Below are 26,601 nucleotides of genomic sequence, written 5' to 3'. Positions count from 1 at the left end.
AAGTGAAAACATTCAAAAAACAATGTTACCTAAGACTAAGATTTGTTATCTTTTAGAATAGTTGAATATTGGTAAAGAATTAATGAAATGGGATTTTTAAATAATATAAAAATATGTTATAATAGGGAAACATTTTTATTAGAATTTCATTAGCAATACTTTAATAACAGACAATTATACTATAAAATTCTCTCAATACCTCTGAGTTTATCAGGGCAATAAACCCTTCAAATTCAAGTATACATGACTCCTGCCTCAAAATTAATTTTTTAATATTCTTTTAAAATTCTAATTTTTAAGTAATAGAAAAGAGTTTTTTTCTTTTTAAAGTATTTAAAGTTTGCATGATGGGAATGGTTAGTCCTTCAGTTGTAGTTGAGTATTTCAGTAGCCTTTTTGTAAGTTTGCACGATGGAAATGGTTAGTCCTTCAGTTGTAGTTGAGTATTTCAGTAGTCTTTTTGTAATTTTAAAAGAAGTTTCCATTACATTTTCAAGGTTATTTCTTCCATTTACAAGCTAGCTCTTCTTTCCTTCTTGTTCCCATTGCCCTTACTTCCTCTGGTTTCTTGTTCCTTCTAATCATCCTCCCTATCTTGCTTCTTCATTCTTCTGTTTCTCCCATAGATCCTTCTTGTTGAAGAGCAAAAATGCTCAAACTTTCCCTATTCTTAAGAGCAACTCTTCCAGTCTTCTTCCCCCCACTAAAATGTCTTTCTGCTCTTTTCTTTTCTATTACCTATTCAAACTAGGGATATTATCTCTGGTCCTTTGAATCTAAGTACCATCAAATATAAGCTGTCCTGGGGGACATTAATTTTGCTTACCTATTTTGCCTGTGTTTCAGATGATTCTATTATTTTTCATTGATAAACCTTCCAAAATAATTTATAGCCTTAACCCCTGCTTTCTTATCATTCTTTCTTTAATAGCTTTTTTTTTTTTTTTAACCTTTACACCATAAGCACTTAATCATCAAATCCAGTGACTTTTGCTCATACTTTCTTTCTCTACCCACTGATAGCTTTGGCTACCTTAAAGTATCTTCTTGAAATTTTCCTTGTTGGATTTCTCTGTCATCACTTCTGCTGACCTCATTTGCCTTCCTCTTGTTCTCTCCTTTACAATTTTCTGTTTGTCTTAACTGTTGCTGTCCAGATTAACTTTCCTTTAAATTTTTGTACAGGCTTGTTATTCCTTTCTTTCAAGGAAAACATCATTACCCATCATCTGTCCCCATGCCATCTAATAGACTCCTGACCTGCCACTGAAGGCCTTTTGTGTTCTTAACTCAGCTGGCCTTTCCGACTTTATCTTCTGTTGCTTTTTGTGTATTCCTTCACTCACTTGTGCATCATTCAAACCAATTTCCTGTGTAAGCATCCATGTCTGTGCTTATACTTTCTTTTATGTAGAAAGCATGACTATATTTTTTAATTAAAATATTTTTCTGTTATTACTGAATTATTTTCTCATTACTTGAAAATTCTAATTCAGAATCTTCCTAAAAAAAAAAACCCTGTAGGTGTTTCATAAGCTAACAAGCTATGATCTTAGGAAACTAATTTTATTTTTTAATAAATATAATGTCACTTATAAGAATCCAAACTGTTTCTAAGAAGCTACAAGGATCCAATCTGCCTTCATTACTATTTTTCTATTTTAAATGTAATTATTATATTGAATAAGGGCTTTGAAATATTTTTTTCTTATGTGGATTCCCAGGATTCTTTCCATATTTAGTATACAAATCTAGTATGAAATAAGTTATGTGTTATACTCTGACATAATGGCACATATTAAGCATATTGTACTCATATGATAGTTTTTTTTCTTCTAATCAGATGTTGCTGTTTTCTGCCTTGCATTTTATAACTGCAGTTTAAAGTTTGTATTATGTAGACTTTTGCATTTTTTATAGATTTCTATTATTCTGACTGAGAATGACTCTGGAGATGACATTTTTAATTTCCCCTCCTTTTTTTCTTTATCCAGGGCTTTTTTCTTACAGTTTCCCCAGAGTCGGTATTAAAAGTGGCTAACCACGCTTCTGAAAACAACAGAATTTTTACTTTGAATCTGTCTGCACCATTTATTAGTCAGTTCTACAAGGAATCATTGATGAAAGTTATGCCTTATGTTGACATACTTTTTGGAAATGAGACGGTGAGTTACTTTTTAAAAAAAAGAAGTACCTGGTGGTTTTTCGGGGTTTTTGTGTGGGTGGTTTTTTTCTCTTTTTTTTCTCTTTTTGGTTTGTGTATAAGTTTAGAAATATATCAATAAAAACTGAAATATTTGCATAAATAGAATTGAAAATTGCACAACAAAATGTCTTGAGTTTGTAATTCAGGATTTTTAGTATTTCCTCTGGTATATATTAATTTCTATCATAATAAAAAATTGTCTCAATGGGTTAGATTATTGAGGTTTATAATTTACATATAGTAAAATTAAATTTTACTGTACATTTGTATGAGCTTTTGAAAATTCATGCCTGACATGTAGCCATGACCACAATCCAGATAAAAATCATTTTCATCACTCCTTTCGGTCATCAACTTACTTGTTTCTGACCAGTAAAATAATGTTTTCCTCTGAAATTTTCATGGATTAAGGTAAGGGGCATTTGGCCTAAAATTAATATTTTATGAATTTAAGTATTTATTCAAAGTGTGAGTCTATTTAATAGATTATGAGTAAATGTTGGTATAATTTGTATTAAATTTTTTATTAATAATATTATTTTTGCTAATATTTGTATGTTGTATTTGAAGGTGATAAAATGGGGTTTAATTTAAACTGTTACAGCTCTTTTGTTTACTAAAATTATACTTTCTTTCATTCTAAATTAGTAGAAAATAGGTTTTTTTGCTCATTTAGTACCTACAGATTTTGTTTAACCTGTAGACTTTAAACATCCATAAAACAGGGGGGAAAAAAGAGACAGAGAGAGAGAGACCTTCAGTATATCTTCTTGTGACCTGGGCAGTATCACTTAACTTTCATGAACCTCAGGTTTTTATGTGTAAAGTGAACATGTTGTACTAACTAGTCCATTTGGATTTGAATTCTATAGTTGTAATGTAGTTTGATTATATTCACTGATTTTGTACCTAAATAAGATAACTGTTGTCTGTGTAGAATAAAATAAATTTGATGTGGAAATAATTTATGAGATCCCCTTAGTGGTTTACAGAAAATAATATGGTGTGAATATCTTCAAAGACACTTTGAAGGGAACTACTACATTCTTGATGATTCACAAACTGATATAATGGCAAGAAATAGTGGTAATAGCCTTGAACTGTGTATCTGCTAGAAGTTTCACTTGGTTAAAATCTACATTTCACATTTCCTTTATGGCTGATTTTATTTTCTGAAGGATTAAAGGAAGTAATTAGGAAAAGTGTTAATCTGGCCTTTTAAATTAACATGGAAGAATTGGTCATCAGTATGGTTGAGAATCCTTGGGAGAAATTGATATTTGAACTCAGAGTTCTTTGTAGTCAGAAAAGATGAGACTGGCAATATTTAAATATATGCTCTGTATTTTAAGAAGAAAAATTTCTTAAACTTTTTAAAAAAATAAATATCATTGCAAAGAATGAGATTTTAGAATCAAAGACAACCTGAGATGATTGAATACATCAAAAATTCAGTTCTGATTTTGTAATATCAAATGACCATAATTAGGAAGAAAATGGGGAGGAGCCTTAAAAACAAACATTGCAGAGCACAGAAAATTCTTTAATAAGAGCTCACATTTGTTAAACACGTGTAAAAAAGATGGAAAGCATTTATAGACCCAGAGAACAATGCCAAACGTTTGGCATAGACATAGAAGAATAGAAAAGAACAGAGGCCCAAGATTATTAGGTTTGCAGAAAATGCTGATGATATCAAAATGGCCTTCACTTAAAAAAAGAAAAGTCTCCAAATGCACAGCAAGAACAAGACAAAATAATTGGACTTCATCAAAATTAAAAACTTTTGTGCATCAAAGGACAGTATCAAGAAAGTGAAGCCTAAAGCCAGCAAAAGGAAGGAAATAATAAAGATTAGAGCAGAAATAAATGATACAGAAACTAAAAAAAAATAATAATAGAACAGATCAACGATCTGGTTCTTTGAAAAAATAACTAAAATTGATAAACCTCTAGCCAGACTTATCAAAAAGAAAATAAAAAGGACCCAAATAAATAAAATCACAGATGACAGAGGAGAAATAACAACCAATACCACAGAAATACAAACAACTAGAGTATGATGAAAAACTGTATGCCTATAATAATTGGACAACCTGCAAGAAATGGATAAATTCCTGGAAATGTATAAACTACCAAAACTGAAACAGGAAGAAAGAGAAAACTTGAACAGACCAGTAACCAGCAAAGAAATTGCATCAGTAATAAAAATAAATAAATAAATAAATAAATAAATAAATAAATAAATAAGTAACCAAAAAACAAAAATCCAGGGCCAGATGGCTTCACAGGCAAATTCCACCAAATACTTAAAGAGGAGTTAATACCTATTCTTCTCAAACTATTCTAAAAAATGGAAAAGGAAAGACGACTTCCAAATTCATTCTATGAGGCCACTTTGAACTGCTGAATCACTATAATGTACACGTGAAACTAATATTATATTACACTGTATGTTAACTAACTGGAATTTAAATAAAAACTTGAAAAAAATTTTAACAAACTGAAAGCCCATGGAATGAGAGGAAATATTTGCAATGATATATCTGGTAAGGGATTAACATCCAGAATATATATCTCAACAACAAGAAAACAACTCAATTCATAAATTGTCAAAGGACTTAAATAAACACTTCTCCAGAGAAGATATACACATGGCTAATTAAGCACATGAAAAGATACTCACCATCACTAGTCATTAGAGAAAACCAAAATGGGATACCACTTGATACACATTAGGATGGTTATTTTCAAATATATGGAGAGGAAAAAAATATTGCCAAGGAGGTGGAGAAAATGGAACCCTTTTGCATTACTGAATGGAATGTAAAATGCTGCTGCTGCTGCTGCTGCTGCTGCTGCTGCTGCTGCAGAAAACAATTGGGTGGTTCCTCAAAATGTTAAACATAGAATTACTACCATATGATCCAGCAGTTCCACCGATAGGTATATACCCAGAAGTCCTAAAAGCACGGATTCAAGTACTTGTATGTCAATATTTATGGCAGTGTTATTCTCAATAGCCAAAAGTTGGAAACAAACAGAAAGTCCCTCAACAAATGAATAGATAAAATTTGGTATATACATAAAATGGAATACTATTCAGCCTTAAAAAGAAATGAAACTCTGATACGTGATACAACATGAATAGATCTTGAAAATGTTATGTCAAGGGAAATAAGCCATACACAGACAACTGGATTTTCCTATAAAGACTCCACTTATATGAGGTACTTAGTCAAATTCTAGAGACAGTAGAATATTGGTTGCCAGGCACTGGAGGAAAGGAGGAATTGGGAGGGTTTTTTTTTTTAATTTTTTTAATGTTTATTTTTTAGAGAGAGAGGCAAACAGAGTGCAAGCGGGGGAGGGGCAGAGAGCAAGAGAGAGAGAGAGAGAGAGAGAGAGAGAGAGAGAGACAGAATCCAAAGCAGGCTCCAGGCTCCTAGCTGTCAGCACAGAGCCCGACGCGGGGCTTGAACTCACGAACCGTGAGATCACAACCTGAGCTGAAGTTGGACACTCAACCGACTAAGCCATCAAGGCGCCCCAAGGGAGTTATTTTTTAATGGTTGCAAAGCTTCTATGTGAAATAACAAAAAAGGTCTGGAAATGGATAAATGGTAATGGTTGCACAGCATTATGAATGTACTTAAGGTCACTGAATTGAACACTTAAAACAGAATGGTGAAATTTTATCTTACATATATTTTCCCACCTTGTTTAAATAATTAATGCAGCAACTAGTAAAGTTAGACTAGGACTTATAGACTAGTAGAGACATTATACTGTTATAATCTATATATAGTATAGATTATTAAAAGAATCATTTTTCCCTACCTAGAAGAGGAAGTTGTAAAATGACAAGCTACAAGTCGTGTCTGGATAAATTTTTACTTTTTTTTTTTTTATGTTTATTTTTGAGAGAGAGAGTGTATGCATGTGCACAGGGGAGGAGCAGAGAGAGGAAGACAGAGTATCTGCAGCAGGCTCTGCACTGACAGCAGAGAGCCTGATGCGGGGCTCAAACTCACAAACCATGAGATCACGACCTGAGCCAAAATGCTTAAGCAACTGAGCCACCGAGGAAAATAAATATTGGATATGAGGCAATTAGACATATTTGATGTTTTCTTGAACCAGTCTCAAAAAGTCTGCTGATAAATAAATAGATTTCTGGTGATACACTTCAGTGTTTACTCTGAGCTTTGCTCAGCTATCAACTATTCAGATAAAGCTGTATTTGCAGAGAATGCAAATGCAGAGAATGCAGATAATGCAATACTTTAACAAATATCAAGTAAGTTGAATGTCAAAATGAGACTTTTGAAAACTTTAATAAACTGGAGATACCAGTTGAGTGATGAAAGTTAATAAGGATAAGATTCCATATTTGATTATAAAAAACAAGTGTGGCATTGTTTGTTTTTTTCCTTTAATCTCATCTCTCATTTTTCTCCTTGCATACTTTAGTAATAAACTATCTTTAAGTTTCCAGGGGAAAAAAGGGACATTGTATTTCTATTTTTTTTTTAATGTTTATTTTTGAGAGGTGGGGGGAGGGGCAGGGGGAGAGAAAGGATCCAAAGCAGGCTCCACGCTGTCTGTGCAGAGCCTGACGCAGGGCTTGAACTCATGAACCGCAAGATCTTGATCTGAGCCAAAGTCGAAAGTTTAACTGACTGAACCATCGAGGCGCCCCAGGACAAAATGCAATGAAGTGTAAAATAGATTTCTCAGGGCATGCAAGTAGGTTTGTTTTATCTTTCTTTCTCCCTCTTAACCCAGAAACAACAATCAAATCTGTGCTTACTGTAAATTTTCAAAATGTCAACTGTTAGTGGCAATCAAAAGAATGAAATCTTGCCGTTTGCAACAATGTGGATATAACTAGAATGTATTATGCTAACCGAAATTAGTCAGAGAAAGACAAATATCATATGAGTTCACTCATATGTGAATTTAAGGTACAAAACAGGTGAACATAAGGGAAGGGAAGCAAAAATAATATAAAAACAGGGAGGGGGGACAAAACATAAGACACTCTTAAATACAGAGAACAATCTGAGGGTTGCTGGAGTGGCTGTGGGGGGATGGGCTAAATGGGTAAGGGACATTAAGGAAGACACTTGTTGGGATGAGCACTTGGTGTTATACAAAGGGGATGAATCACTGGATTCTACTCCTGAAATTATGATTGCACTATATGCTAACTAACTTGGATGTATATTAAAAAAAAAATTAAAAATAAATAAATAAGTTCTAGTTCTTGAGTAAGTAAAAAAAAAAAACGTCAACAGCAAAAACAAAACACGCTTGGCTCTCATTTTCAGAAGGTTATACACTATTAATGATGCTTTAAAGCTTTTCTGATAACTTTAATATTAAAAATTTTTAAATGCCTTGTCCACCAAGGTTCTCTCTTCACATTGATCCTTGTGAGACCAGAAATAAATGAGGTGATCCCTATGATTACTTAAGCTTACTGCTTGGAGAGAATTTCCAGGCCACTATATGACCTAGCTATTCCACTCATAGGTATTTGCCCAAGAGAAATGAAAGGATATGTTCATATAAAGAATACACAGGGGAGACTGGGTGGCTCAGTCGGTTGGACATCTGACTCAGGTCACGATGTCACGGTTTGTGACTTGGAGCCCTGCGTCAGGCTCTGTGCTGACAGCTCAAAGCCTGGAGCCTGCTTCAAATTCTATGCCTCCCTCTCTCTGTGCTCCTCTCCTACTCACACTTTGTCTGTCTGTCTGTCTGTCAAAAATAAACATTAAAAATTAAAAGAAAAAGAAGACGTACGCAAATGCTTATAGCCATTTTATCTGTAATACCCAAAGTCAGGAAACAACCCAAATGTCCATCAGCTGGTGACTGGATAAACAAATTATTATCTATCCATACTGTAAAATACTACTCACCGTTAGAGGTGAATTATTTATACATGCACCAACATGGATAAATCTCAAAATATATATGCTGAGTGAAAGAGGAGATGCCAGACAAAAGTACACTATATATGATTCAATCTAAATTAAATTCTAGAAAATTCAAAGTAATTTGTAGTGACAGAGTAGATCCATGGTTGCTAGGGATAGAAATGTACTGTGAGGCAAAGATCACAAACGGATGTGAGGAAACTGTTGGAAATAATGGATGTGTTCATTATCTTGATTGTAGTTATAGTTTCAGGACTTGATATATGTGTCAACACTTACCTAATTATTAACTTTTTGTTTGTACAGATTATTAAATGACAATTATATCTCATAAAGCTATTTTAAAAGAATGTATACTGTCAGTATACAGTATACATTTATAGAAGTATGATTCCATTTATAGAAGTTTGAAAATAGGAAAAATTAATCTAGAGTCACTCAAATAAAAGTCACTCCAAAGAACCAATGTTAAAATGAATAAATATCAACTTATTTTTTTAACTATGTATCAAATTTCTATTATTTCCATGAAAGATTTCCTTATATTTAAATAGTATTATCAAGCCAAAGGAGGAGTACTTGATAGTCCTGCATTTTAATCCTGACAGACTATTAAATATTATCATACACCACCATTAAATAATGCTTTAAAATTAAAAGTGTTTTACACAAAAACCATTTCATCTACACAATCTGCGGCTGATTTTCTAATGCATGTACGGTTTCAGCTTTACTCATAGAGATTACTCCATTTTTGTTAGGTGGCATTGGTAGTGTTACTAGGACTGTTGATCCTATTCCTCTCTTAATTAAGTTTTACTTAACTAACTTGCTTAGATAACATGCAATCCTCATTCTTTTGATAAAACTTAACAAGTAGTCTATGAAAACAAAAAAACAAAACAAAACTTAACAAGTAGTTCCAAGTAAATGAGGGAGAATTCGTGGATATTAGGCTATTCTCTGGTATACCACCTTACTTCTTTCCCCACAAACTTCTTTGTTTACCAGGACTCACTTTATTTGTTCCTAAACCTTTTTAATGCAGTTTATTTTCATCATATAATTAATTATTATATAATCTCACAAAATGAGAATGCAAATAGAATAAGAATTAGCTTAATGAATTAAAAAGTTTCTCTTGAATTAGATGTGGGCATGAAAATGATAAAATATTAAAAGAAGCAAAAGCTATAAATATCTACACTCAGGAATGGCTTGATAAATGTCTATGAGTTTTCATTCTGCTTTAAAGAACTGAAACTGAAATCATAAACTATGAATTATGGATCTGGTTCTATAAGAAAGACTCTAGAATATCAGCAGACACACACTCAAAATTTTGACCCCACTTTAAATATTAGCAAATGATATATATTTATATGTTAATAAAATGCTTAGATTTTTTTTCTTAATATAATCAATTTGCTGATTTATTAGGCAGCTACTATTCCTTTAATTTCCTCATTTTAAAGTGACAGATTTGTGTGGAAATACTAAAGGATCCTTTAAATTTTTTCTTACAGCTTAAAATTAAAAAAAAACAACTAAGGATTCATTTTCTCACACATTCTAATATTCAGTAAAACTGACCTAATTTATTCTAACCAGCAAAGTCTTTGTTCTGAAATCTAAAATAAAATGCCTACCGTATTTTAAATAGTTATTCTTTTTCATTATTCATTTCACAGACTCGACTATAGTACCTTTCAAGCTAGACTTTTCTCATTTCTCATCCCCACTATTTCTTTTCTCAGATTTGCCCAGGGAAAACAATATTCTTCTCCAAGGAATATTTGCAAATATTTGGTTGGGCAAATCCAGATTCAAAATAGAAGTGTCCACAGGAATAACATTGCTGCATTAATGTGTTAAAAACAAAGTATAATTATTAAGTGATGTAATTTACTTTTTTTCTATTTTTTCTTTCATTGTGGTAAAAAAACAACAGAAAATTTACCATTTTTAAGTGTACAATTCAATGGCATTAAATAAGCCCTCAATATTGTGCAGCCATCACCACTGTCCATTTACAGAACCTTTCCATCATCCAAACAGAAGCTGTATACACATTAAACAATAACTCTCCACATCTCTAATTACCACTATTCTATGAATTTGCCTATTCTAATTTCCTCATCTAAGTAGGATCACGAAATAGTTGTCTGTGTATGACTTATTTCGCTTAACGTAATGTTTTCAAGGTTTATCCATGTATCAGAGTTTTGTCTTTATTTAGTCATCTGTTGATGGACATTCAATTTGGTTTTGCCTTTTGACTTTTGTGAATAATGCTGCTATGAACGGGTACAAGTATCTGTTTGAATACCTGTTTTCAGGACCTTTATTCTATACCTAGAAGGGGAATTTGCTGGATTGTCTGATAACAATTTTATGTTTAACTTTTTGAGGAACCATCAAATGGTTTTCCATAGCAGCTGCACTATTTATATTCCCTCCAGCAAAACTCGGTAGTTAACAATTTCTCTATATCCTTACTAACATTTATTTCCCCTTTTTTTGACAGTAGCCATCTTTTTTTTTTTTTTAATTTTTTTTTTTTCAACGTTTATTTATTTTTGGGACAGAGAGAGACAGAGCACGAATGGGGGAGGGGCAGAGAGAGAGGGAGACACAGAATCGGAAACAGGCTCCAGGCCCTGAGCCATCAGCCCAGAGCCTGATGCGGGGCTCGAACTCACGCACCGCAAGATCGTGACCTGGCTGAAGTCGGACGCTTAACCGACTGCGCCACCCAGGCGCCCCGACAGTAGCCATCTTAATGGATGTGAAGTAGCATCTTTTTCTGATTTTGATTTGCATGGCTTACTTTTAACAGATTCAGAAATGCACAGAATCAAATTTCTGTTACCTCAAAATTTTTGGTGTCCTGTTACAGTGCATGTTGTACTTTTAAACCTCACATCTGAATTTGGCAATTTCTTCTTAGGGTAGTTTTGAAACTACTCTAGTATATAAGGCCTTTAAATATGACATTGTATTTTTAATTTGTTTCTGACATCCTCAAAGTTTAAAATACTTCCCGTCAGCAACAACCATTTGTTAGCTGGAATCACGTGTCATCAGCTCAATAAAGGACATTTTACACGCAGGTAATTATATCCATTGATGCCTGCTAATGCTAGCTGCTTTGTGGTCATTATCTAGCAATACATGACTAAAGAATTTGATTATTCTTCTTGTTTTTCATTTTTATTAAATTAAGAAGTTTTTTTGAGTAGTGTCATTTTGCAAATGGTTATTAGGAGTAATACCTTTCAAGGCTCCATAATCACTAGATAATTAACCTGCCAGGATTAAGTACACTCAACTTTGCCTCAGGATGCTTAACTCTCAAATAAGGTCAGTTATCTCATGATAATAACTGCTTTGTCAATAATTAACACTTAATTCCACAGTAAAACGTCACATCACCCATAGAATGCACTTTAAGATAGTTTAAATAATAAAATACAGCTTGAAAATTGGGCAGAAGATTTCAGTTTAATTATTTCAGACAGATTAAGGATGATAATGTTTTAGATAAAACTCCCTCACATACCTAGTGTTTTGAATCTCACAGATGATTTCTATTTAAAGGTTATTTGCTACCTGTTTCATCATTTTGTTGGCAGTATGCCCATATTGTACATTATCTTGCAGGGAGATCTATTTTAAACCTCTTGACCCTACAGAGAGGATTCACTATATTAAAAATCTCTAGTATAGATCAGGAAAACTGAAATTACGCTTTCCTGAGTGATGATTTAACTTTTTAAATATGTATCTATTTTGTCAATGAGTGAGTTACAAAACAGTGAATGAAATTCCACAGTTTGTTGATGTGGTTGTTTGTTATTGCTGAGTAGCTCTTCAATCATGTTTAGCACAGTGATATGCAGCCAAACACAGGAATGCTATTTGCAAGAATACATCAGGACATTTTTAAGGAAATGTAAAATTGGCTTTAGGTATTTGAATCCATGTTTTCTAAACCTGAATAATGGCTGCATCTCCTTATATATAAACCCTTATAATCTTTTTACCAAACCAGATGGAATAAGTTAGGTTTTTCTTCTCTGTCTACCTATTGAAGGGTGGGGGCAGGGAGGTGATTTTATTGGTATTTATTGTTTACATGGTTAAATCCATTTTAATAGCCATTGATTTTTTTTTTTAATGACAAAAATCATTTGAAACCAATGGTGCTTTTAAGTATAAATAAACTTTGATTAACTCTATCTTATCTGAAGTATTTTGTCAGGTTTTGTATATCTGTAAAATGGAACTTATTTGCTATTTCATTATGAAAATCTGTATAAATATAAATTAGATTTGCCACATATGGTAAGTGGTATACATGAATATATCTTCATTCAGATGATTTCTTTGTATAGGAAAACTTCTGTTCTTTGTAAAGGTATTATTTTTAATTTTTGAAAGTTCTGTGTCTCTTCAGTCTATGCATATTTTATTCTAAGAGGATTTTTTTAAATTTTTATATCTTTTTGTCAAATTGAAGTCCTTAAGATACATGATTTCCAAACATTTTCAGAGAGCCAGGCTGTCACCAGATCCATATTCTGACAGAAGAGATGGGTTTTTCTTTTCCTCATATGAAGGTGTTCCCATCATGTATGTGGGTAATAGGACTGTATCTAAAAGTATAATTCTTCCTTGTTGAAGAATTGCCTTGTTTCTTTCAAGAAAAAATGGTCATTACTCAAGATGAGACTGTTCATACAGATCTTTCAATTCCTCTTTCTTTGCTATAAGCAGTGAGAGGAGCCTTTGATATAGACAAAATCTAAGGTTATTATAAGATCAGTCAAGGGGCACCTGGTTGGCTGAGCCCATTAAGTGTCCCACTCTTGGTTTCAGCTCAGGTCATGATCTCAAGGTTTCGTGCATTCAAGACCCCCATCGGGCTCTGCTCTGGCAGCAGGGAGCCTGCTTGGGATTCCCTCTCTCTCCCTCTCTCTCTGTCCCTCTCCCACTTGTGCTGTCTCTGTCTCTCTCAAAATAAATGAATAAATTTAATACAAATTTTTTTTAATGTAAAAAGTAAATGTCTAAAAAAAACAAAAGATCAGTCAAGGAAGGTGGAAGGAGCGTCCAACTTCAGCTCAGGTCATGATCTCACAGTTTGTGAGTTTGACCCTCACATCAGGCTTGCTGCTGTCAGCACAGAGCCACTTTGGATCCTCTGTACCCCCTCTCTCTGCCCTTCCCCTGCTAGTGTGCACTCTCTCTCTCTCTCAAAAATAAATAAACATTAAAATAAATAAATAAATACTTATGGTGCTCTTATAAAATTCTGACATATTTACATTTCCTGCTAAGGATAATGAAGTTTCAATTAAGACAAGGGTATGGCACCATAAGATTGCTATTTAGCTTCTGGATTTGACTTTCTCCTTAGGGTCTTTCTAATAAATATATCTGGTCTGGAAAAAAAAAAATGAGATTCACTGTAGCACAAGGGAGGTTCCTAACATCAGTGGTATGTTGTAAAGATGTGCTATGGGAAGGATTCAGAAAGAGCCAAAGGCTATGTAACTATGTGATTTGCATCTCTCTTCCTTCCTTTCTACTTAACTCCTTTACTCCTTTTCTGTTTGGATCCCCACCAATATATCCTTCTTTCTTACCCTCTTTCTCTCCCTCCCTTACCAACTACATTGCCTATCCAAAGAGGAAGGTTTTTAAATCCTTCCCAGACTACCATCCATTATTGATAAAAAAGCCCAATAACTTGAGATAGCTTGAATTGCTTTGGAGACAATCATATTTTATGCAATAATGCCATACATACCATGTTACTTAGTATTTCAATTAATCTTTTTATTTGCTTGTTTCAGTTACTGTACTACAAATTTGTGACTCTTATAATATTACCTATCTAGTATGACATGATATAAAAGTAGTGAGTTACTATTTAAAGTTCTTATTTAATACATTTTAAATGTCATATTAAAATTATTAAATAAAATCGATGTATCCCTGTACATAAAAACTGTAGAATTAGGGATGCCTGGGTGACTCAGTCAGTTAACCATCTGACTCTTGGTTTCGGCTCAAGTCATGATCTCGTGGTTTCATGGGTTCAAGCCCTGTGTTGGGCTCTGCACTAGCAGCACAGAGCTTGCTTGTGATTCTTTCTCTCTCCCTCTGCCTCTCCCCCATCTGTGCTGTCTCTGTCTCTCTCAAATAAATAAATAAACTTAAAAAATATTTTTAAAAATTTAACAAACAACTAAATTTATATGACAGTGGAAGGAACACTGGACTTTATTCACAAAATCTGGTTTTTGGCTCAGCTTGAATTTTTTCTGTGCCTTTCTTCTTTGACATTAGGAGCCTAATTAGCAAAATTTAAATAGGTTCTGTAGATTAGTAATAGTGTTATATCAACAGTTATTTCTGAACTTTGATGATTCTATAATGGTTATGTAAAATCTTCACCTTTGGAAAATTCCTAATGTCTTTTGTCTGATTCACACCCAAGCTAGGTTCCTACATTGCATTCAGTTTTCATGTTTCTGTAGTCTCTTTAATCTGGAACAACTTCTCGGTTTTTCTTTGACTTTTAGGAATGTGACTCTCTTGAAGAGTACTGGCCTGTTATTTTGTAGGATGTCCTTCAGTGTAGGATAGGCTAATAGTTCCTCTAATTAATGAAAATTTTGGCTAGAATACCTCAGAAATGCTGTTTTGTCTTTTTGCATACTGTATATCAAGATTTCAACATTTCTCATTACTGGTCATATTAATTTTGATCACTTGGTTAAAGAGATATTGACCCAGTTTATGCACTTTAAAGTTACTATTTTTCCTTTTGTAATTTAACTAGTAAGTATCTGGTGGAGAAATACAAGAGACTATGTAAATATTTTGTTCTTTCATTATATTTTCACTCACTACTTTTAGCATCTATTTAATGGTTCTTGCTTCCAGTAATTATTGTGGTATTAGCCAAATGATGATTTTTTTTCATGTAAGGTAATTTTTTTGTGCTTCATCTTCTCCTCCAAGTATTAATTTATTAACTTCTTTTCTTCAGTATAATTTATGGGTATTTATTTTATTCCATGAGTTCCAATCCATTGCAGTCATTATGTTGTTTTTCCAATTGTCCTGACTTTGGTCATCCGGAGCTTCTTCATGTTGGCTCCTTTGTTCTTTTGATGTGCCCTCATTAATTTTGAGCACTCTACTTTCTGGTGCCACAAGTTGTTCCAAGTTCATCTTATATTTTCTTTGTCTTAACCCTGGCGTCATCCTATCTGCCTATCTGCCTGTATCTCTATTTATATTTAAAAATGTGACACCAGGGGCTCCTGAGTGGCTGTCAGTTAAGCACCTGACTCTTGATTTCAGCTCAGGTTGTAGTCTCACGATTAGTGAGATTGAGTCCTGTGTTGGACTTCACCCTGACAGCCCAGACCCTGCTTAGGATTCTCTATCTCCCTTTCTCTCTGTCCCTCTCCTGCTCATGTGCGCTCTCTCTCTCTCTCTCTCTCTCTCTCTCTCTCTCAAAATAAATAAATAAATTTATAATAAAAAACATGACACCGTAATAATACCTCAGATGGCAATCCAACACCACAGGGTTAAAGCTAACCTTCCTTTTTTCCTTATTCATATTTCCTTTCTTCAGTAAGAAACCTGGCTTTCATTATCTGCAATTTAATGACTTATTTGCTCACATCTAAAGTATATATAAACTAGTTTCAGAATTGCAAACCCACCCTTAGGAGAAGGTGAGCATTATTTGCAGGTAGGAGGGATATGAATTGTGGGCTAGAAGACAGACTGTGATAGGCAGTCTATAAAATGTCCCTCATTGATTCCCTTCCTTCCTCCTAGTATTCACTATCTTATGTAGTCCCCTCTCCTTGACTGCGGAGCTGGGTATAGTGACTTGTAACAAATTGACTATGATAAAAGTGATAAAAGTCATTTCCAAAATTACATTACAAAAGTACTGTGATTTCTGTCTCACTTTCCCTCTCTTGTTCTCCCCCTGGGAGCCCTCACTTTGGGGAAAGCAAGCTGCCATGTTTTGAGTAACCCTAAAGAGAGACTCACATAGCAAGGAACTCTGGTCAGTAGCTAGGGAGGGCCCGAGGGCTACCAACAGCCATATGAATGAGCTCCCTTAAACATGAGATAACTGCAGCCCTGGCCTATATTGTGGTTGCAGCCTTTGGAAAGACCATGATTAAGAGACACCTAGCAGGGCGCCGGGGTGGCTCATTCAGTTGAGAGTCCAACTCTGGATTTTGGCTCAGGTCATGATCTGATAGTTCTTGAGATCCAACCCCATGTGGGGCTCTGCACTGACAGTGCCTAGCCAGCTTGGGATTCTCTCTCTTCCTCTCATTCTCTCTCTCTCTCTCTCTCTCTCTCTCTCTCTCTCTGTCTCTGCTCCTCCCCAACTAGTGCTCTCTCTTTCTTAAAATAAATAAAATAAACTTTAAAAAAAAAAAATAGAGGCACCTAGCTAAGCCAGCCCTGGATTCCTTGCCTATAGAATCTATGCGATAAGTGTTTGTTGTTTTAAGCCACTAAATTTTGGACTAATTTCTCATGCCATAATGGATATCTAATGCTTGCTATGCAAAAGAGATTTATGAACTAGATATTACTATTTGTGTAAAGTCTTCTTGTCTTTAGCTTTCATTACTCAATACTTTTTTTTGAGGTGACTTAGATTAGTTCTTTTTTTTTTTTTTCCACAGTCCCTCAGGACTGGTTATGTCATTTAATTACAGTTGTATCATTTATTGCTATTTGCATTCTATTAAGATTCCCCAACATTTTGAATTACTTTAATTTTTTTTTAAGTATGTGAAACATTTACATGGTTTTAAATGCCAGAACTATGCAAAAGAAGCTTACTTATAAGTGTCACTTCCCAAGACCCCATTTCTCATCTGCTTCTTTCCTCCTTCTCTCATTCTTCCTACTGTGTTTCTTCCCACCTACCCTCTGTCCTGTAGGTAATTTTTAATTAGTTTCTGGCTCACATCCTAAATTTCTTTTAGCATAAATTAGTGCCAATATGTATATTTTCTTATTTTCACATACCCCTTTTTTGTTACATGAAATGTAGTACACTGCAGGTTCTCTTTGCATTTAGCTTTTATTTGCTGTTGTTAATTTTATCTTGAAAATCATTCCATAAAAGCTCAGAGAGATCTTCCTCACTTTTTTTAATAGCTGCATTGTACCTCATTGTGTGAATGTACCAGAGTTTATTCAATCACTCTCTTTTATGTGGGCATTTAGGTTGTTTCCAGTATCTCGCCGTTAAAAGCAATCTTTAATGAATAACTTTATGCACTCATATTTTTATGTTGTTAGAGATATTTTTTCATGGTAAATTCCTACAAGTGGGATTGTTAGGTCAAAGGGTAAGTGCATATGTGGTTTTGTTGGATGTTACCAAATTGCTCTCCAAAAGAGTTATAACTGCTTTCATTCCCAATAGCAATGCATGTGAATGCCTGTTTCTCATGTAGTTATTTTAATGTTTGGTTATCAGCTGTTTGTAAGACTTAGCCATCAAATAGAATTCACTAAAAGGGTAAAATTCTAGTCTTATGTCAAAGGGGCACTTGGCTCGCTCAGTCGGTAGAGCATGTGACCCTTTATCTCAGGGTTATGAGTTCAAGTCCATGTTGGGCACAAAGCTTACTTAAAAAAATTATTTTTAGTTGCTGCAAGAACTAAACTGAGCTAAGACTAGTATGATTTAGCCCTACTAGCCAATTCATTTTAGCACCGTAAAAATAATCCAAGAATTAAAAAGTGAGCATCCTTTAAGGTACAGACTTTAAAGACTTATTCATTCATTTTTGCTTGTTTGTTTAAAAACATTAAATGAATATGAATGAATCCCTATTATACAGTTTAGTTTCATTTTCTGGCCCTTTATCTATATTTGTATCCCTTAAGCTCCTCTTTTCTCCTGTACTATTTAACTATTTTCCAGAATGCACTGTGGTCACTTTTGTTTTCATGTCCTTTCAGTTTTTTTTAATGTGTGTTTATTTTTGAGAGAGAGAAAGAGAAAGAGAGAGCATGAGTGGGAGAATGGCAGAGAGAAAGGGGGACAGAGGACCTGAAGCAGGCACCTTGCTGACAGGAGAGAGCCTGGTGCAGGGCTGGAACTCACAAACCTTGTGATCATGACCTGAGCTGAAGTCAGGTGCTTAACCTACTGAGCCATCTAAGTGCCCCTTCATGTCCTTTCATATGCCACTCCTTTTGTCATTATCCTCACTCCTTTCCAATTCTCTCTGGTAAACTTCTACTTATCCATTAACACTCAGTTCATATATTGGACCGTCTGGCTGACTCAGTCACTAAAGCATGTGACTCTTGATCTTGGGGTTGTGAGTTCAAGCCCCCCATTGGGTATAGCGATTACTTAAAAATAAAATCTTGAAAGAAAGAAAGAAAGAAAGAAAGAAAGAAAGAAAGAAAGAAAGAAAGAAAGAAAAAAACTCAGTTCAGTTATTGAGCCCCATGTCTTAGAATTCTCTCCCTCTCCCTCTATCTGTCCCTCCCCTGCACACACACTCTCACAAATAAATACTACCCCTCCTTCTCTACCCCCTCCACTACTGCTCACCTAGTCATTTTTAAAATGTGATCTGTAATATTTTGTTTGTGATTATAATACTTGCATTGTTTAGTAATAATATGTTAATTGGTTTTTTTACACAAGAATGTGTTCCTTCACAGCAAATTTTCATTCTTCATTATAGTCCTCCTGCCTAACAAATATGTATTTATTAAATATTTAGTAAATGAGTGAATGAATTTTTTCCTTTGTAGGGAGAGTTTGAATCTTTGCAAATTATAGACAATAGTTATCTTTATAAATATTTATACTCCAGGGGGCACCTGGGTGGCTCAGTCGGTTGAGCGTCCGACTTCAGCTCAGGTCAGGATCTCGCGGTCCGTGAGTTCAAGCCCCGTGTCAGGCTCTGGGCTGATGGCTCAGAGCCTGGAGCCTGCTTCCGATTCTTTGTCTCCCTCTCTCTCCGCCCCTCCCCCGTTCATGCCCTGTCTCTCTCTCTGTCTCAAAAATAAATAAATGTTAAAAAAAAATTTTTTTTTTAAGAAATAAATAAATATTTATACTCCAGGGGCACCTGGGTGGGTGGCTCAGTCAGTTGAACTTCCAATTCTGGATTTCAGCTCAGGTCATGATCCCAGGGTTGTGGGATTGAGCCCCGCATCAAGCCCCATGCTGAGCGTAAGATTCTTTCTTTCTGAAGATTAAGATTCTTTCTTAAGATTCTTTCTTTCTCTCCCTCTGCCCTTCTGTGCTTGTGTGTGCCTTCTCTCTCTCTCTAAAATAATAATAATAAAAAAATTATATTCCTATTTAATCACTACTTTCAATCTTAGATCTAAGATTGATTTTACCAAAGTGAACTTTATAACTACTTTATATTATATTTGACAACAGTTAAAATATTTTCAGAATAAAATATTGACCTTAGTTTTTGATAGTTTTATGTATGCTACGTAACATAATAATGCAAAATTCAAATTAACCAGTACCTAAATAAACCAAATGTTCTCTTCACTGCTGACTCATACTTTTCTTTTCCCTTCATAAGATAGAAAGTTGTACATTACATGGACTATTTGGTTGGCTCTTGAATTTGAATGACAACCCTAAAATTTATAACTCTTGGAACAGTGTGAAGAAATATTTTGTAGATATGTATAAAGTAAAACTGAAAAATACTGAGCCCTATTATTTTTATAGCTTAATAATGCATAAGGATGCCTGGGTGGCTTAGTCAGTTAAGTGTCCAACTTTGGTTCGGGTCATGATCTCACGTTTTGTGAGTTCAATCCCCCCATCAGGCTCTCCGCCCCTCCCCTGCTTGCTCTCTCTCTCTTTCTCTTTCTCTCTCTCAAAAATAAACATTAAAAAATAAATAAAATTTTTAAAGATAAAAATGCATAAATTTTTCTTGCCCTCTAGGCACTAGCACTGGGTGACAACATGCGCAATGTATACTTGCATACTTTGCTTTTCCTTGATCATTACTCTTTACCTTAATTTTGTTTCCACAGCAACTGGGTAGATGGCAGTTGAATTCTGACAGTAACTACCCAGATTTAGCATCAGACTGTATAGGTTTAAGGGTTCAATTCTCTAAGTCTGCCCTTACTTAAGGCTCCAGCTGAACTTCGGCCACCTACATTTCTGATCAACTTGGCTACGAGTTCAGGGATTCCCAAAACCCTCTCAGGTTTGATAATTAACCTAGATGACTCACAGAACCCAAGAAAGCACCATACCTACAATTACAGCTTTATTATAAAGATAACAACCCAGGAATAGCTAAATGCAAAGGTACTTAGGAAAGGGTATGGGAGGATTTTAGATGCAGAGCTTCCATGACTCTCCCCTTAGACTCCAGGCCTAGCACCCTCTTACCACATCAATGTATTTTGCCTACCAGGAAGCTCCACTAAGCTTCAGTGCCCAGAATTTTTATGACAGTTTCGTTATATAGGTATGGTTGATTACCTCATTTGCCATGTGATTTAACTCAGTCTCAAGTCCCCCATCTTTGGGGGATGGGTGGACCCAAAGTTACAACCCAATCTTGAAGCTGTCTATGGACCCACAATGTGTCACTTTATAAGAAAGACACTCCTATCAGCCAGAAAATTCCAAGGATTTCTGAAGCTCTGTGCCAGGAACCTAGGACAAGGACCAGATACATTCCTTATTATACAACATTAAGGGTATGATGAATAGATTATTATTTGCACAAGCTTTATAACTGGGGTAGGGGAGTACAGGATCATATGATCTAATCAATAAAAAATGAGATAAAGTACAAATACACAAAATTTGAAATGACAGAGGGAAATAATGAAAACTGAGAAATTTCTAAGAAAGTTTATTTTGAGACCACAACCTTGGTGCTAGGGATGCTCATTGCTACAAGATTGCTTCTTTATTGAAATAAGAAAACAATCTCATTTATAATTGCACCAGAAATATAAAATACCTAGGAATAAACCTAACCAAAGAGGTGAAAGACTTGGACTCTGAAAAGTATAAAACATTGATGAAAGAAATTGAAGATGACACAAAGAAATGGAAGGATATTCCATACTCATAGATTGGGAGAACAAATATTGCTCAAATGTTCATACTACCCAAAGCAATCTACAGACTTAATGCAATCCCTGTCAGATTACCAACAACATTTTTCATAGGACTAGAACAAATGATCCTAAAATTTGTATGGAACCACAAAAGACTCCAAATAGCCAAAGCAGTCTTGAAAAAGAAGAACAATGGGGCACCTGGGTGGCTCAGTCAGTTAAGCATCTGACTTTGGCTCAGGTCATGATCTCATGGTTTGTGGATTTGAGCCCAATGTTGGACTCTGTGCTGACAGTGTGGATCTTACTTGGGATTCTCTCTCTGTCTCTCTCCTTCTCTCTGCCCTTCCCCAACTCGCACTTTCTTTCTCTCTCAAAATAAATAAATAAACTGGAAAAAAGAAAAAAAGGACAAAACTAGAGGTATCACAATCCCTAATTTCAAGATATACTACAAAGCTGTAATAATCAAAACAATATGGAACTGACACAAAAATAGACACATAGATCAATGAAACAGAATAGAAAGCCCCAAAATAAATCCGCAATTATATGGTCAATTAATCTACAGTAAAGGATACAAAAATATGCAATGGGAAAAAGTCTCTTCAACAAATGGTTTTGGGGAAACTGGACAGCTACATGCAAGAGTGAAAGTGACCACATTTATACAAAAATAAACTCAAAATGGATTAAAGACCTAAATAGGAGATCTGAAACTGTAAAAATCCCAGAAACAAACAGGGGCATTAGTTCCTTTGACATTGCCTGTGGCAACATTGTTCTAGATATGTCTTCTGTGGCAAGGGAAACAAAAGCAAAAATAAAACTGTTGGGACTACATCAAAATAAAAGTCTTCTGCATAGAAAAAGACACAATGAACAAAACTAAAAGGCAGCCTATGGAATGGGAGAAGACATTTGCAAATGACATACCCAGTAAGGGGTTAATATCCAAAATATGGAAAGAACTGATACAAAAACCAAAAAAGAAAACAAATAATGTGATTAATAAATGGGCAGAAGACATGAATAGACATTTCTCTAGAGAAGATATACAGATGACCAACAGACACATGAAAAGATGCTCAACATCACTCATCATCAGAAAAATGCAAATCAAAACTACAATGAGATATCACCTCACACCTGTTGGAATAGATAAATCAAAAACACAAGAAACAAGTGTTGGCAAAGATGTAGAGAAAAAGGAACCCTCTTGCACTGTTGGTGGGAATGCAAACTGGTGTAGCCACTCTGGAAAAAAAGTATGGAGGTTCCTCAAAAAATTAAAATAGAACTACTAGGGCACCTGGATGGCTCAGTTGGTTAAGCATCTGATTCTTGGTTTCATGTCAGGTCATGATCTCACAGTTCATGGGATCAAGCCCTGTATGGGACTGTGTGCCGAGAGCATGGAGCCTGCTTGGGATTCTCTCTCTCCCTCTCTCTCTGCCCCTCCCTTGCTCTCTAGCTCTCTCGCTCTCTCGCTGTCTTGCTCTCTCTCAAAATAAGTAAACTTTTTAAAAAATAAAGGGCCTAATGTGATTAGGTCAGACTTGCCTAGATAATCTAAATTCTCAGGAACATAGTATGCACACTTTTTCAGTACATAGTTCTAAATCTTTTTTCCCCAGGAATATTTTCTTAAAATGTAGCTTTTGGTATTTGTTGTTTTCTTGGCTTCAGTTTTCTTTTTTCAGGCACTCTTTTTATCCACATGCTGGATCTTCTTTGCCTGCTTCAATATTTGTTTCTTTAACTCAGTTTTTATGTGCTTCATATATTTTTGTTTTTAAATTTCCTGTTTTTGTCTTCTTTTTCCATTAAGACAAAAATTGTTGTATTTAATTCTGTCCATTCTAGTTTACTCTTCATTTCTGAAAATTTTTTAATTGTAATTCTTTCCTAAATTCTGTTACTTTATTTCTGCATTTTTATCATTCTAAAATATTTTTGTTTTATGGTTTATATAATTTTCTTAATCTCATTTAGCTTGTTTGGAAATAGCAAATTACAATTTTACTCTATTTTGTGAATAGTCTTTATGGCATGCTTTCTTTATACATAGAGATTCTATTCTATTCAGTCATGATGCATCTTCTGATGAAATTATACTGCCACTTATGTAAGTCTTGGGAAAACCAAAAACAGACTTGAACCTTGATTTATAAATTCACCAACTCTAACTACCATGGTAAATATAAGAGGCAGAGAAGCATGTTAAATGACCACACAGAGATGTATTCAACACAGTTTAGACAGAGACATTCTACAGGACAAATAACTCATTTTAAAAGAGAAAATGTGTAGGTTATAAGAAAACTAACAGATATATCAACCAATGACAAGGCATAGACTTTGTGTCCTGATTCCAATTGAAGCAAACTGAAAAAAACACACAAACATACAATACAATGAGGGAAGTATTTGTATTATTTGTTGTTACTAAGGAAATATTGTTAAATTTTTTAGGTGGGTAGTGGTATTGTTTTTTTTAAGTAACCTTTATTTTAGACACGAAAAATGTATCTAAAAACATATATTTATATGTGTAGGATGATCAAAGCACATCTCACTGAAAAAGTAATGTTTGAACAGAGATCTGGAGGACATATATCTGAGGGAAGAGCATTCCAGGCAAATGGAATCAGTGAAACCAGAGTGGCTTGAAAGGGAAAGTAGTACGAGATGAGGTCAGACTGTATGGGGTGCTAGAGTATTCAGGGTCGTGGAAGCCATTTAAAGGCCTTCAACTTTGGGGCAGCTGGGTGGCTCAGTAGGTTAAGTGTCCAACTCTTGGTTTTGGCTCAGGTCATGATATCATGGTTCATGAGTTCGAGCCCCGCATTGGGCTTTGCACTGACAGCATGGAGCCTACTTGGAGTTCTCTCTCTCTCCCTCTCTCTGCCCCTCCCTCACTTGTGCTGTCTCTGTCTCTCAAAGTAAATAAATAAATTTTAAACAGGACTTCAACTTTTATCTAGATAGGAGGGAAATGGGTATGGTTTTAAACAAAGGAGTGAAATGGTAAGATTTACCTTTTTTTTTTTTAACTTCAAATTAGGTAGCATAAAGTGTAATAATGGTTTCAGTAGTATTTAGTGATTCATCACTTACATATATCACCCAGTGCTCATCCCAACAAGTGCCCTCCTTAATGTCCATCACCCATTTAACCCATCCCCACCCAGCACCCCTCCAGCCACCCTGAGTTTGTTCTCTGTATTTAAGAGCTTCTTATGGTTTGCCTCCTTCTCTTTTTATCTTATTTTTCCTTCCCTTCCTCTATGTTTATCTGTTTTGTTTCTTAAATTCCACACATGAGTGAAATCATATGATATTTGTCTTTGGCTGATTTATTTCACTTGGCATAATACATTCTAGTTCCATCCACGTTGTTGCATATGACAAGATTTCATTCTTTTGATTGCTGAATAATATTCTGGTGTGTGTGTGTGTGTGTGTGTGTGTGTGTGTGTACACGTACACACCACATCTTCTTTATCCATTCATCAGTCAATGGACATTTGGGCTCTTTGCATAATTTGGCTATTGTTGATAGTGCTGCTATAAACATTGGGGTTTGCTATAAACATTTCATGTCCCACTTTAAATGAGCATCCTTTTTTTTTTTTTGTATCCTTTGGATATAAAGTTTTTTATCCTTTAGATAAATACCTAGTAGTGTGATTGCTGGTTGTAGGGTAGTTCTATTTTTAATTTTTTAAGGACCCTCCATACTGTTTTCCAGAGTAGCTGCACCAGTTTGCATTCCTATTAGCAGTGCCAAAGTGTTCCCCTTTCTCTGCATCCTCACCAACATCTGTTGTTAGCTGAGTTGTTAATTTCTGGCCATTCTGACAGGTGTGAGGTGGTATCTCATTGTGGTTTTGATTTGTATTTCCCTGATGATGAGTGATGTTGAGCAGGTAAGATTTACTGCTTAAAGGGATTACTCTGGCTGCTGTGTTTATTAATCAAACAAATACTTTTTTGAATGACTATTAGTAAGTGCTAAATTCTGAGAATCAAAACACAAAAATATTCACCTTCCTACACTGATACTTCAGTAAGAAAGAATATACTAGAAAGGCGGCAAAAGCAAAGAGACTCATTATTATTAGGTTATACCACTAATCTAAGCAAAAAGGATGGAGGTTTAGACCAAGGTAGTCGTGGCAACAGTAATGAGAAGTGTTTAAGTCTGGATATATTTTGAAGATGGAACCAACAGGATTTACTAATAGACTGAAAGTGAGATTGGAAGAAAAAAGTTAAAGATGACTACATTTTCTTATTAAAATGTCATATAAGGTAATTAATATCTGTGACTAGGATTTTTATATTATTTTCAGTTGTCACCTTTTCAAAGTTAGAAGGATATCATGAAGTACGGTATGGGGCTTGCTCATCTGCATTGGACTTGAGTTCAACTACAGATAATAGATTTTCCAGTTTTTATCATTTTCATTCACCCTCTTCCTCAAGAGCTAATGGTATAGATGCACATACTGATGCTTTATCTCTTTGCTAGATGTACTCTCCAGTACGATAGGGTTAGTAGAGTGCTTACCTGGGAGTCATGGAATCTCTAATCTGTTAGCAGAGTAAGCTGTCTGGCAATGACAAGTCCATGTAACTTTTCTAGGCCTTTATTTTCTCACCTGAAAAATGGTAATAAGCATACTCCAGTTTTGTCAGTATTAAGTAAAATGTTAATATGATTTCAGAAATACAAAATGTATAAAAACAAGTCAGTGATATCCTGTTTTACTTCTCCCTATTATTGCAGAATACAATGCAAGTAAAATCGAATCTATATGATCTTGATCACAGGCATAAGCATGAAAGAATATCTTTCACAATTTTGGTAATACCCCAAATTGTGTGCTTTGGTAAATAATCAGTATAAAAACAGAATTATTGGGTGATAGATTTTGAAAAGAATAGAATTAGAAGTTTATTTTTAGCTTCTTCCTTTTAGTTTAAGATACTCTTTTAAAGATTTAATGTCCTTCAATTTGAACAGAGTTTATTGAGACCATGTTCTGTGTCAGGCATGGTGTTCTATGCTACATATTCTAAAATATCTTAGTAATGGTAGCACTGCTATTATATACAGTTACTTATCACAGTCCCTTTCTTCTCAACTTTTTTCAAAATAGGAATCTGTGATATATTTTCACATATGGAGTTCAGATCCAACTTAGGGGTCCCAGCTAATGTAAATAGTTTAAAGAGGCTAATTTTTATGTTAACCCTGTACTAATTTAACAAGCCCATGGA

At 34.7% G+C, this 26,601-nt stretch overlaps 1 protein-coding gene across 3 annotated transcripts in view; it reads left to right on the top strand.

Annotated features, from left to right (window-relative positions):
- Positions 1-26,601, top strand: part of ADK (adenosine kinase) — a 532,082-nt gene that overhangs the window by 355,929 nt on the left and 149,552 nt on the right. For all 3 annotated transcript variants that reach the window (XM_030334273.1, XM_030334275.2, XM_030334274.1), the window contains one exon: positions 1,995-2,165. In XM_030334273.1, coding sequence (XP_030190133.1) covers positions 1,995-2,165 — 171 coding nt within the window. The remainder of the gene's footprint in view (positions 1-1,994; positions 2,166-26,601) is intronic.

This window comes from Lynx canadensis, chromosome D2 (genome assembly GCF_007474595.2).
Source record: "Lynx canadensis isolate LIC74 chromosome D2, mLynCan4.pri.v2, whole genome shotgun sequence".
In the NCBI taxonomy this organism is placed as follows: Eukaryota; Metazoa; Chordata; class Mammalia; order Carnivora; family Felidae; genus Lynx; species Lynx canadensis.
Note: the sequence above shows the minus strand (reverse complement) of the source record. Positions and strands in the feature narration are given on the sequence as shown.